Raw genomic sequence first — 13161 nt, 5'->3', positions numbered from 1 at the left:
GGCTACTCTGATGTCTGCACTGGTGACCTAACATACAGAATCATTCGAGGCTTCTGGGATGGAGGGTGTGCTCTCGCTGACCTCTTGCTCACAACGGGCATAGAATGTGTTGAGCTCAGTGGGGAGGGGTGCATTGGAGCCGGTGATTTTACCTGCCTTAATCTCGTAGCCTTTTATGTCTTGCAGACCTTGCCATAGTCGACGGGAATCCATGTGGATAGCCTGGGATTCTAGCTTGATCCGGTACTGTCTTTTGGCATCTTTGATGGATCTTCATAGATCATATCTGGCTGTCTTGTATAGGTCAGTGTCGCCTGACATGAACGTCTCAGATCTAAACTTCAGCAGACAGTGGATATCCCTGTTCATCCATGGTTTCTGGTTGGGAAACACATGGATTTGCTTCTTTGGCACGCAGTCTTCTACACGCTTACTAATGAGTCAGTTACTGTGGTGGAGGACTCATTCAGGCTGGTCACAGAGTTTTTAAATACTGACCAATCTACTGACTCTAAGCAGTCTAGTAGGAGATCATCCGATTCCTCAGACCAATATTGCACGACTTTCTTTGGCAGATTCTCCCATTTCAGTTTTTGCTTTTAAGCTGGGAGCAGGAGCACAGACTTGATTTTCCAAGGTGTGGGCTGGTGATAGAGCAGTAGGCATTTTTGATATTTGTATAGCAGTGGTCTAGGATGTTTGGGCCTCTGATGGAACAGGAGATGTGTTGCAGGTACCTTGGTAGAACACCCTTGAGCTTGGCCTGATTGAAGTTTCGGCTACGATGAACAAGGCCTCAGGACAAGGCCTCGTCTCAAGGCTATTTGTGGTGGTGTATATTTCATCCAATGCCGTCTTCACGCCTGCGTGGGGTGGGACGTAAACTGCTGTCAGGCTAACAGAGGTGAACTCCCATGGAAGGTAGTCAGGGTGGCATTTTAGCGTCGGGTATTCTAGGCCCGGGGATCCAATGTAATGATAATACAGTCAATATCTCGTGCACCATAACCAAAGTTTGGGTCTCATTTGATAGCGAGTGAGTCATGGTCTATTGATATAATATATTCCAATTCTGTTATTTGTCACTCTGCCACTTACTATTTGACAATAACATGCCTGATATTAAAATGTTACTGCATTTTACAACTGCAGGTCCTGGGGCTGATTGGAATCTGGTGTAACAATAATAATCACAAAGATCGGTTCCAGTGTCGCTGAGGTCATTTTGCCTGCAGGTAACCTGACATTAAGGGAGACAAGAGGCCCAACAAATATTTGCTTGTAAGAGGAGGACAAGATGTAAGGGGGCAATGATAGTTTGAGGTTTGTGTGTTATGCTGAGTGTCACTGGGAGGTGAGTGGGAAAATAGGAATGCAAACATCATGGCAGAGACATGTGTTACTGACTCTACTTGACTGAGAGCTGTTATGCTCAAGGGGAGAATAATGAGGACATGGGGAACTCCAGAGATTTCTGATATTGAGGTGTACCTGTGAGAGGAACTGAAAATAATCAGTTCCTTCTCATGGTTATCTGCAATTCTTGAGTTACAGTCACATGGGAAACAGATCTGACAGCTCATCAAACCCAATGTTTTGATCTTCTGTTTGAGACACATTGTGACTGAAAAGATCAAATGTTAAAACCTCAGGAGAGAAACATTCAGAATGTCACAAAGACGAGTGAACTGTCAATTAATCCCATTTACCATCGTTCTGCCAAATTCCCTCTGCAAGTATTTATCCAATTCTCTTTGAAATTTACTATTAAATTGGGCAGCACGGTGGCTGGGCAGCACGGCGGCAGAGTGGTTAGCACTGCTGCTTCACAGCGCCGGGTTCAATTCCCGGCTTGAGTCACTGTGTGGAGTTTGCACGTTCTCCCCGTGTCTGCGTGTGTTTCTTCCGGGTGCTCCGGTTTCCTCCCACATTCTGAAAGACGTGCTAGTTAGATGCATTGACCCAAACAGGTGCCGGACTGTGGTGACACGGGGAATTTCACAGAACTTCATTGCAGTGTTAATGTAAGCCTTACTTGTGACCAATAAACTTTACTTGAAATCTGCTTCTCGCACCTGTCAGTTTGTACATTCCAGATTGCATCAAATTATTGTGTAAAAAATCATCCTCATCACCCTCTCCAGTTAAGTTGTCAATTATGTTAAATCTCTGTATCCCCTCTGTGAACAGACTCTCCTGCACCTGGGAAACAGTTTCTTCCTATCGACAGACCCTCCAATACCTGGGAAATAGATTCTCTCCATCGAAAGACCCTTCTGCACCTGGGAAAGTTTCTCCCCATCGACAGACCCTTCTGCACCTGGGAAAGTTTCTCCCCATCGACAGACCCTCCTGCTTCTGGGAAACAGTTCCTCTTCATTGACACTATCATAAATCGTTTGTCATTTTAAACATCTCTATTAAACCTCCCCATCACGTACCCTGATCTAAGACAGAAAAGCCCATGTTTTTCCTGCCCTGAAGAATCATATGGACTCAAAATGTTAACTGTTTCTCTCTGACTTGCTGAGTTTTTCTGCTTTTTTCCCTGTTTTTCCTTCTATAATCAATCAGAAACCCTTCATGATGCTGAACATCTCGGTTAAATAGGAACACACAGAGACTGAGAGAGATACAGAGGAGAGACAGAAAGACAGAAACATTGAGAGAGATTTTAAAAAACAGAAAGATGAGGTGGTCAGAGATAAAAGCTGAGAAACAGAGGAAACAAGCAATACAGAGAGAATGATATACAATATAAGGGAGCAGGCTATCAGTCCCCAGCTATGGGGAGCAGAGGGAACTCAGTGACTGATCCACAAATACAGCTCGTTATATCCGGGAATGGAGACTCTGAACAGAAATAACAGACTCATTTGTAAATGTCACTGCAATGTGATCCTGTGTGACTCTGCCCTGTCTCTGTGGATGGATATAGGCCGCACTGATACATGTTCTCACCAGATTGTGGCCCCTGGATTTATTTTTTGCCCAGAAGTGAGATGCGCGGTTTGCAACCGGCAGCAGAGAAACAGGAAGTTGTATTTCCTGAGAGTGAAACAGGCGACATCAGTTTGAGATGTTATCACCGTGAATATTCTTCCTGTCTGTGAGGGTGAACTCACTCTGACAGCATCAAGAACAACCACACAGATTGCTGCCGCTCTCAGCATTACATTCATCTCCATTCCCATGTTAAACAATAAACAAAGATTATTTGGGTTTTTAACAGTCAATGAATTGGGAGCTGGACTGAGGGTCATCACTGGGAGAGATGAGGGGAAATTATAGAAAGGAATGAGTTTCCCCCAAAGAGGGTGATCAGAAAATGAGAGTGAGTCAGGGCCTGTCAGAGGAAGTGGGAGAGAGAAGTGGGGAGACAATGGCCTCGTGGTATTATCGCTAGATGTTAATGCAGAAACTCAGCAAATTTTCTGGGGACCCAGATTCGAATACCGCCATGGCAGATGGTGGAATTTGAATTCAATTCAAAACATCTGGAATTAAGAATCGAGTGATGACCATGAAACCATTGTCAGAAAAACCCATCTGGTTCGCTAATGTCCTTTAGGGAAGGAAATCTGCTGTCTTTACCCGGTCTGGTCTACATGTGACTCCAGGGCCACAGCAATGTGGTTGACTCTCAGCTGCCCTCTGAACAAGGGCAACTAGGGATGGGTAATAAATGCTGGCCAGTCAGCGGCACCTGTGTCCCACATATGAATAAAAAAAACAGAGAGAGAAGATTGAGTCTCTGTAAATTCGATGTTGTCTCAGACAGAGAAGAGAGATTGAAGGTGTTTGGTGCTTTTTTAGAGAGAGATAACCAGAGAATAAAAAAATTAAGTGAGTTTCAGCACTATCTGACATAAAAAAGTTAAATGAATGAGTGTCTGAGAGAAAGATAGAGGTTAAGTGACTGAGACAGTATTTGAGAGAGAGGTAAGGGAGTGAAAGGAGCGTGTTTAATTGAGTGTAGAGGTGGAAGGTAAGTGAAATGAGTGTCTGAGAGGAGAGCGATGTTAAGTGAGTCAGTATCTGACAGAGAGGAGAGATATTAACTGAGTACCTGACAGAGAGGAGAGATATTGAGTATCTGACAGAGAGGAGAGATATTAAGTGAGTACCTGACAGAGAGGAGAGATATTAAGTGAGTATCTGACAGAGAGGAGAGATATTGAGTATCTGACAGAGAGGAGAGATATTGAGTATCTGACAGAGAGGAGAGATATTAAGTGAGTACCTGACAGAGAGGAGAGATATTGAGTATCTGACAGAGAGGAGAGATATTAAGTGAGTACCTGACAGAGGGGAGAGACATTAAGTGAGTATCTGACAGAGAGGAGAGATATTAAGTGAGTGAGAAGAGGTTCACACAACTGAGGATCACTGAGAATAATCCAAAATAAGGAGATCACCCAGAAAACTACCAATAGGAATCTTCAGCTGAACACATCATTCATTCTTAAAGGGACAGTTGGGGCTTGATGCTGTTCAGTTTCCAGTTAAAGGGACAGGCACAGCTTCACTCTTCTCTCTATTCTGTTTATAATGGTTAAAGGTTGATAGGAGTGAGGTTTATTTAAAAGGACAGTGTGTGGGAAGCCTCATCAATAAAACTGGGAATTCTTGGACACGCTGTAGCTCCTTTTTATCTGGGAATCAAATTGTTGTCTAATTGTCCCAGCAGATAACAGGTTCCTTTGAACTCTCCAGCTGCTACTTTAATGCAGACTTTAACCAATTTATTTTAAACTGGTTTCTGTTCAATAAACTGGCACTGACACAAACACATTAAAATATTTTAGACTTTTCTGCATTTTCAGTCTGGAAATCTAATCCTGCCGTTTCACTCTCAGTCAGGAACAGATCCGAGTTTTGCACCAATCTCTGATTTAGCAGCATCCTACCAGCATTCACTGTTGTTCTTCCTGACTCTAAACACAGTTGTAAAGGAACTTCTGTTCCTGGTCTAGGAGCGCTGAAACATAGAAGGGAGCGACTGAGGTTCTTGCACATCTCAGGATTAAACCACACGGGTACTTTGCTGTCGTGAAGAGAGATGAGGAAGAGCAAAGTGCTGTTTGTCCCTCTCTGTGACCCTGAAGGACTGCGTCCTGTTTGCCATATGATCCTCCCCCGATTGTCCTTTCTGAGCTCCAGCCTGGTGATGTGGGGTCAGGTGGGAAAGACAAAAATCGACAACAATTTTAAAAAACAAAGCTGGTCTATTTCATATTTATTCAGAATATTAAACCTCAACGGATGAAGACTGTCAGAGTGAACACGATTCAGTCCTGGATATGATTAACAGCATCATTAAGAGTAGAATCCAAACCTTGCAGTCGTTTGTGAACTCGCTGGTGTGTTAGCAGGTGGGATGACTGAATAAATCCCTTTCCACAGACATTACAGGTGAACGGCCTCTCCCCAGTGTGAACTCACTGGTGTTTCAGAAGATAAGATAAATGAGAAAATCCCTTCCCACAGACAGAGCAGGTAAATGGCCTCTCCGCACTGTGAACTTTCTGGTGTGTCAGCAGGTTGGATGACTGACTGAATCCCTTCCCACACACAGAGCAGGTGAACGGCCTCTCCCCAGTGTGAACTCGCTGGTGATTCAATAAGTTGGATGAACGAGTGAATCCCTTCCCACAGTCTGAGCAGGTGAAGGGCCTCTCCCCAGTGTGAATTCTCTGGTGGTTCAATAGGGCAGATGGACGGCTGAATCCCTTCCCACACACACAGCAGGTGAATGGCCTCTCCCCAGTGTGAGCATATTGGTGCGTTAGCAGATCCTTTTTATTTTTAAAGCTCTTCTCACAGTGGGAACAATTAAAAAGTTTGTTATCAGAGTGAACAAGTTGATGTGTCTGCAAGTGGGATGACTGAATGAATCCTTTCCCACACACAGAGCAGGTGAACGGTCTCTCCCCAGTGTGAATTCGTTGGTGTGTCAGCAGATCCTTTTTGCATTTAAAACTCTTCTCACAGTCAGAACATGTAAACATTCTCTCATCAGTGTGAACAAGTTGGTGTGTCACAATGTGGGATGAGCGAGTGAATCCCTTCCCACACACAGGGCAGGTGAACGGCCTCTCCCCAGTGTGAACCCGTTGGTGAGTCAGAAGGTTGTATGAATGGGTGAATCCCTTCCCACAGACGGAGCAGGTGAACGGTCCCTCCCCAGTGTGACTGCGCCGATGAACTTCCAGTTGTGATGGGAAACCGAATCCCTTCCCACAATCCACACATTTCCACGGTTTCTCCATGGTGCGGGTGTCCTTGTGTTTCTCCAGGTTGGATGATCAGTTCAAGCCTCATCCACACACACAACATACACGTAGTTTCACCCTGCTGTGAACTGTGATGTTTTTTCAGGCTGTGTAACTGGTTAAAGCTCTTTCCACATTCAGTTCACTGGAACACTCTCACTCGGGTGTGTGTTTGTCTCGATGCTTTTCCGGTTACACTGATGTTTAATTTCTTTGCCCACAGGCAGAACAGACAAATATTTCTCTTTCTATATTCAAAGACCAATGATATTCAGCTCCGAAGGAACTGAATGACTTTGTCAGATGTGATGTCCGGTTTGAATTTTCTGTCTGCCAATCTTTCACTTCCAATATCCTGTAAAAACAGTTTAGAAAAGTCATCACTGTCAGAACACGATAGAAACTCTGAACAGACAATTCTAGTTCGTCTGGAACATTTTTTCCTCTCTTGTTCCCCCAAATCTGTAAATCTCCGTCCCACACACTCTCCCTCCTCCCTGGGCTGAAATCCAAACCCATCTCACCATTTCTTTCCTCCACTCCCAGTTTTCTCCCTCCCTCTCCTCTGTCTGGGTTCAGTTCTCCAGCTCCTGTCTGCAGACTGACAATAAAACCAATGGGTCTTATTGGGGGTGTTGGGGCCTCCAGCGGGTGTTTGTGAATCCTCCCCGCCCACCTCCCAGGGTTTCCTTCCTTCCCAGAGATCAGAACCCTCATTGATTTGAGGCCAAAGTGTAACCTCTTATTTATTGTCCCCCTCCCCCATCCTCTGATGTGAACCATCCGCCAGTGGCTGAGCCAGGATGGGGCCGTTAACCTGGGCCTGTTCCTGGGAGGGAGGGAGGGAGAAGCCCCGCAGCTGCAAACCAGGGAGCTGACAATGATTCTGAAGGGTTTGCGGATCCACAAAGTGTTTCCAAATCCTCCCAGCCACCGCCTAACGCTGACTCCGCTTCTCCGGGACAAACAAGCGCCAAGGCCAGCAATGACACTGCGCATGCTCCACATCACAATGCCCGGGAGCTGATTGACGCCAGCTCCGGACCAATAGGAAGAGGGGGCGGGACTGGAGGACCGAGCGGGAGCGGCTGGTCCTCCAACCAATCGGAGTGAATGAGGGGCGGGACCTGAAGCATGCGCAGTGCGGGTAATGGCGGCGGCGGACGGACGGTTTCAACTTGGAAGCGAGATCAATACGAGGTAGAGGGCGGCGTGCGGGGAATGATAAATGTGGCGGGTGGGTGGCCTTCAAAAAGAATACGGCCCGGCCGTACATCTTAGAGGCCGCGACAATGGCTGAGGGGCCGACAACCCCAGCCATTGCCTTGACACAGGCCTCGATGGACATGTCGGGGTGGGCGTAGCACTTAACCCCGAGCTGCCGCGTGAGCAACGAAAAAGGTGGCAGGGCCTTGGGAGCGGCGGGGGCTCTGGTAGCTGCCACGCCCGCATAGGTGGGCCGAGAAGGCTCTGCCACGGCAGGGCGTATAAGAGGAGGGAAAAATAAGGGAGGGTAGGGTAGGTGGATGGGGATCTAGGTGCTCTCTCCCCGGAGCGAGAGAGGAGGTCGGAGGAGCAGGAGGGAGGACGAGGGACAAGGCACGGAGGGGGGCCGGTGCCCCAGTCAGGGGGAAAGAGGGGAGGGGGTGCCGGTGTTGGGGGCAGCAGCAGTGGGTGGGGGACTTTACTCCTCCAGCCCTTTTGGGCGCAAACAGTTCAAGTCCGGGGTGTCTTCACGCCCGCCCGCCCGCCCGCCCGCAGATGGAAAAAACAGTCTGAATTTACTTCACCCCCCCATCCCTTTCAGGCACCGACCTTCTGATGATGAGGGCACCAGCCCAACCACTCAGTCCCTCGATGTTGAAACGTGCAGTCCTCCCTCCCAGAGATGGAAAGAAAAAAGAAAGTCACTCCGTGTCCTCTCTCCCTCCAGGGAGAGAGCACCCTCCAGTGGGCGGACGGACGGAAGACAGGCAGGCCAGACGGCAGGCAGGCCAGACGACAGGCAGGCAGGCCAGACGACAGGCAGGCAGGCAGGCCGGACAGCAGGCAGGCAGGCAACAGCTCACCTTCCTCCCCCTTCCCACTTTCAGATGCTGGAATTAACAAATTAACATTCCTGCCCGGTTCTGACCCGGGGACCTTTCGCGTGTCAGGCAAACGTGACAACCACTTCACTACAGAAACAACCTCTCTGATGTTGGTTTCTTTTTGTTTATTACAAATACGTTAATACAAAACAATTACAAATACACAAAGAACAAATGTGAAAAAAATACATTACCAATGGCTAACGCCATCCATTTATCAGTTACTACCTTCCATTTCGGAAGGGTTCATCGTCAATTACAGTTTTCCAGGGCATTGCCCTCAAAATACACCTCCATTTACAAATCATAATCTACAAATCTACAAACATTAACACAACACTACAACTGTACACAACAAAAAATAAACACTGAAGCATAAGGGCACCGTCCCCTGGGTTTGTCCACCTGCCGGGGGATGCAACCCTCCAGTGGTACTCATATCCGGGGGTTACACCTTACGGATGTTCAGCCGGAGGGGGGAAATGGGGAAACCACCCCGCCTACTCAATCCGGAATCCCTTCCGGAATTTCAGCCGGGGCGGTGGGAGAGTCTCTCCAGGGTACTCAGTTCGGGCCTGCCTTCCCAATTTTTCTCCCGGAGAATAAAAATCCCTCTGGTGTTACTATGTCCGGGGCTTCACCACCCAGAACTTTCCCCAAGTGGATGTCACACCCCCCGGGGGTGACTCTATCCAGGGGGAGATGCCCCCCAGGCCACAAATAACGCAAGAAAATAGACGGGGGCCGGAACAAACCACCAACTACCATAACAGGAAAACCACATATTACAATAACAAACAATCCATGAAAAATACATTACCGATGGCTAACACCATCCATTTATCAATTACTACCTTCCATTTCGGAAGGGTTCATCGTCAATTACAGTTTTCCAGGGCATTGCCCTCAAAATACACCTCCATTTACAAATCATAATCTACAAATCTACAAACATTAACACAACACTACAACTGTACACAACAAAAAATAAACACTGAAGCATAAGGGCACCGTCCCCTGGGTTTGTCCACCTGCCGGGGGATGCAACCCTCCAGTGGTACTCATATCTGGGGGTTACACATTACGGATGTTCAGCCGGAGGGGGGAAATGGGGAAACCACCCCGCCTACTCAATCCGGAATCCCTTCCGGAATTTCAGCCGGGGCGGTGGGAGAGTCTCTCCAGGGTACTCAGTTCGGGCCTGCCTTCCCAATTTTTCTCCCGGAGAATAAAAATCCCTCTGGTGTTACTATGTCCGGGGCTTCACCACCCAGAACTTTCCCCAAGTGGATGTCACACCCCCCGGGGGTGACTCCATCCAGGGGGGGATGCCCCCCAGGCCACAAATAACGCAAGAAAAATAGACGGGGGCCGGAACAAACCACCAACTGTCATAACAAGAAAACCACATATTACAATAACAAACAATCCATGAACAACCATACAATTGTGAAACATTTCGGAGGCATCGCCTTCCAGAGCTTCGCCCATCAACATTCCACCGTCCGAAGTCGACAACGCTCAACTACAGTCCTCCAAAGTCCACCACTCCGGGCCAGAACTTCCAAAATCACACCCACTGGGGCTGCACCGTCTGGGGTCACACCTTCCGCGGCTGAACCTTCCGAAACCATAGTTCCCAAATGGCTCCTCCCTGGCTTGGGTCTTCCGAGATTGCATCTACCTGGGCCACACCTTTCAAGGCACAGGAATCCCAGCGAGAGCAGCATTCAACAAGCCCCAGCCGAAACAAAAAGTTCTTGCACAAGTCACGAACCCAAGCACTTGAAACAGAAACTTCACGCCGACCAAGGCGTTCCTCCCAGCGGCCACATTTCGAAAAGCTCACCGCAAGGCGCGCATTAAGCCCGCCTTGAACTCCTTATCCTCTGCCCGCCCCCTGCCTGGAGCACACCATACTGGCCAACACGCAAAGCGAACGGCCAATATGGTGGACTGGCTGGACAATCCAATCTTTCCCACTCACAGATGTTGACGACAGGAGGAAGTTTGACTCTGTCTCTGAAGCTCAATCTTTGTTCAGAGAGAGGAGGAGGATGAGCAGCAGTTTGTTGGACAAACAATGGAGGAACATTCGTGCAGCCATTGACACAGGGCCCGGACTCTGACTGGCTGGAGGACCAGGGCTGATCTGGTCCTCCACGCATTGCCATTGGTCAATCTGCCGCATGTAGGCAATAAGGGGGCGGAACCCGAGCCCACGTGGGGGTGGGCGGGGCTTGACCGCCAGCCGCGCTGAGCTGGTGTCCAATCCGCAGTGTGCTGCTTCTGTAACCAGTGATATTGCTGCCAATGGGACACTGTGTGCTGGGAACGCCCCTCTGAGTCATTGTGACGACACAATGGAGCTTTGCCTCAATCGGCCAACAGCAATCACTTTGCTCCGCGCCAACATCCTTGGATGGATCCCAGTGCGCAGGCCCGGACGCGCGGACATGGGAGCCCCGCCCCCACCCGTTGTTCCCCCACCCGTTGTGCCCCCTCCCCCGGCACCTCCACGAGCCAAGGTTTCCAGACACCCGGCCCCGAGGGAGAGGGGAAACTGCGCATGTGCAGGGGAGAGCCCGCCCCCTGACCTTCAGTCTGAGGTGTTGACCAATGGGAAGAATTGGAGGACCGGAAGGACTCTGGTCCTCCAACCAATCACAGGACGGGCTTTGTGTGACTGCAAATTGCGCTTCAGACTGACTGAAACTTCCTCCTGTTTGTTTATTTGGTTTGACCTTAAAAAGAGGCCAACATCTGTGAGTAAAACACTTTCTTTTCTCCCCCTTTCCATTTCTTTTCTCACTCTGGGGGAAATTAGGGACTTGCAGCAACTGATCACAAGAAATAGAAGCAGGAGAGGCCACCAGGCCCTTCAAGCGACCCTGCCATTCAGTACAATCCTGGCTGATCGATGCCGGCCTCCTTTTGTGAGCCATTTTTGTGGGCGGCACGGTAGCGCAGTGGTTAGCACTGCTGCTTCACAGCTCCAGGGTCCTGGGTTCGATTCCCGGCTCAGGTCACTGTCTGTGTGGAGTTTGCACGTTCTCCTCGTGTCTGCGTGGGTTTCCTCCGGGTGCTCCGGTTTCCTCCAACAGTCCAAAGATGTGCGGGTTAGGTTGATTGGCCAGGTTAAAAAAAAAATTGCCCCTTAGAATCCTAAAAAATGCGTAGGTTAGAGGGATTAGCGGGTAAATATGTGGGGGTAGGGCCTGGGTGGGATTGTGGTCGGTGCAGACTCGATGGGCCGAATGGCCTCCTTCTGCACTGTAGGGTTTCTATGATTTCTATGATTTCCCCATCGCCCTCTAGTCCTCAATCTGTCAAATATTTATCCACCTCCATTTTAAATACTTCTAATGATTCAGCCTCTACCATCCTTTGGAGCAGAGAATTCCAGAGATTCACCACCCTCTGCGAGAAGAAATTTCTCCGCACCTCAGTTTTAAATGACTGGCCCTTTAACTTCATAGAAACATAGAAACCCTACAGTACAGAAAGAGGCCATTCGGCCCATCGAGTCTGCACCGACCACAATCCCACCCAGGCCCCACCCCTATATCCCTACATATTTTACCCGTTATCCCTCTAATCTACGCATCCCAGGACACTAAGGGGCAATTTTATCATGGCCAATCAACCTAACCCGCACATCTTTGGACTGTGGGAGGAAACCGGAGCACCCGGAGGAAACCCACGCAGACACGAGGAGAATGTGCAAACTCCATACAGACAGTGACCCAAGCCGGGAATTGAACCCAGGTCCCTGGAGCTGTGAAGCAGCAGTGCTAACCACTGTGCTACCATGCCGCCCCTTGTAGCGTGTTCTCTTCCTCTCGTGAAAATATCTCACATCTACTCTATCAAGCTCCCTCAGGATCTTATACAGATTTACAGATGCACCATAGCAAGCATTCTTTCTGGTTGTATCACAGTTTGGTATGGCTCCTGCTCTGCCCAAGACCGCAAGGAACTACAAAATGTCGTGAATGTAGCCCAATCCATCACGCAAACCAGGGCCTCCCATCCATTGACTCTGTCTACACTTCCCACTGCCTTGGCGAAGCAGCCAGCATAATCAAGGACCCCACACACCCCGGACATTCTCTCTTCCACCTTCTTCCGTCGGGGAAAAGATACAAAAGTCTGAGGGCATGTACCATAAAAAGGCATTTCATAGAAACCCTACAGTGCAGAAAGGGGCCATTTGGCCCATCAAGTCTGCACCGACCACAATCCCACCCAGGCCCTACCCCCATATCCCTACATATTTACCCACTAATCCCTCCAGCCTACGCATCTCAGGACTCTAAGGGGCAATTTTTATCATTGCCAATCAACCTAACCCACACATCTTTGGACTGTGGGAGGAAACCGGAGCACCTGGAGGAAACCCACGCAGACACGAGGAGAATGTGCAAACTCCACACAGACAGTGACCCAAGCCGGGAATCGAACCCAGGTCCCTGGAGCTGTGAAGCAGCAGTGCTAACCACTGTGCTATCATGCCGCCCGTGTCAAGCGACTCAAGAACAGCTTCTGTCCCTGCTGCTGTCAGACTTTTGAATGGACTTACCTTGCATTAAGTTGCTCTTTCTCTACACCCTAGCTATGACTGTAACACTACATTCTGCACTCTCTTGCTTCCTTCTCTATGAATGGTATGCTTTCTCTGTATAGTGCGCAAGAAACAATACTTTTCACTGTTTGTTAATATGTGCGACAATAATGAATCAAATCAAATTATATGTTTGAATAAAGTCATCCTCACTCTTCTAAACTCCAAGGAA

At 48.7% G+C, this 13161-nt stretch overlaps 2 protein-coding genes across 3 annotated transcripts in view; both read right to left on the bottom strand.

Moving 5' to 3' along the window:
• The window catches only part of LOC144486033 (uncharacterized), a 50820-nt gene that overhangs the window by 21816 nt on the left and 15843 nt on the right, over nucleotides 1-13161 (bottom strand). The window contains exon 2 of the mRNA XM_078204143.1: nucleotides 6660-6680. Coding sequence (XP_078060269.1) covers nucleotides 6660-6680 — 21 coding nt within the window. The remainder of the gene's footprint in view (nucleotides 1-6659; nucleotides 6681-13161) is intronic.
• Nucleotides 2700-8169, bottom strand: LOC144486035 (uncharacterized). Of its 2 annotated transcripts, none has more exons than XM_078204144.1 (2): nucleotides 8091-8169; nucleotides 2700-6630 (listed from the first exon to the last, which is right to left on the bottom strand). In XM_078204144.1, the coding sequence occupies exon 2, from the start codon at nucleotides 6270-6272 to the stop codon at nucleotides 5442-5444; it is 831 nt and encodes a 276-aa protein (XP_078060270.1). In that variant the 5' UTR covers nucleotides 6273-6630; nucleotides 8091-8169; the 3' UTR covers nucleotides 2700-5441. The 2 variants fall into 2 exon arrangements, with proteins under 2 accessions (XP_078060270.1, XP_078060271.1); XM_078204145.1 differs by having other exon boundaries at nucleotides 3169-6630; nucleotides 8061-8119.

This window comes from Mustelus asterias, unplaced genomic scaffold, assembly GCF_964213995.1.
Source record: "Mustelus asterias unplaced genomic scaffold, sMusAst1.hap1.1 HAP1_SCAFFOLD_277, whole genome shotgun sequence".
Taxonomy (NCBI): domain Eukaryota; kingdom Metazoa; phylum Chordata; class Chondrichthyes; order Carcharhiniformes; family Triakidae; genus Mustelus; species Mustelus asterias.
The sequence above is the reverse complement of the archived record's forward strand: the minus strand, read 5'-3'. Positions and strand labels throughout refer to the sequence as shown.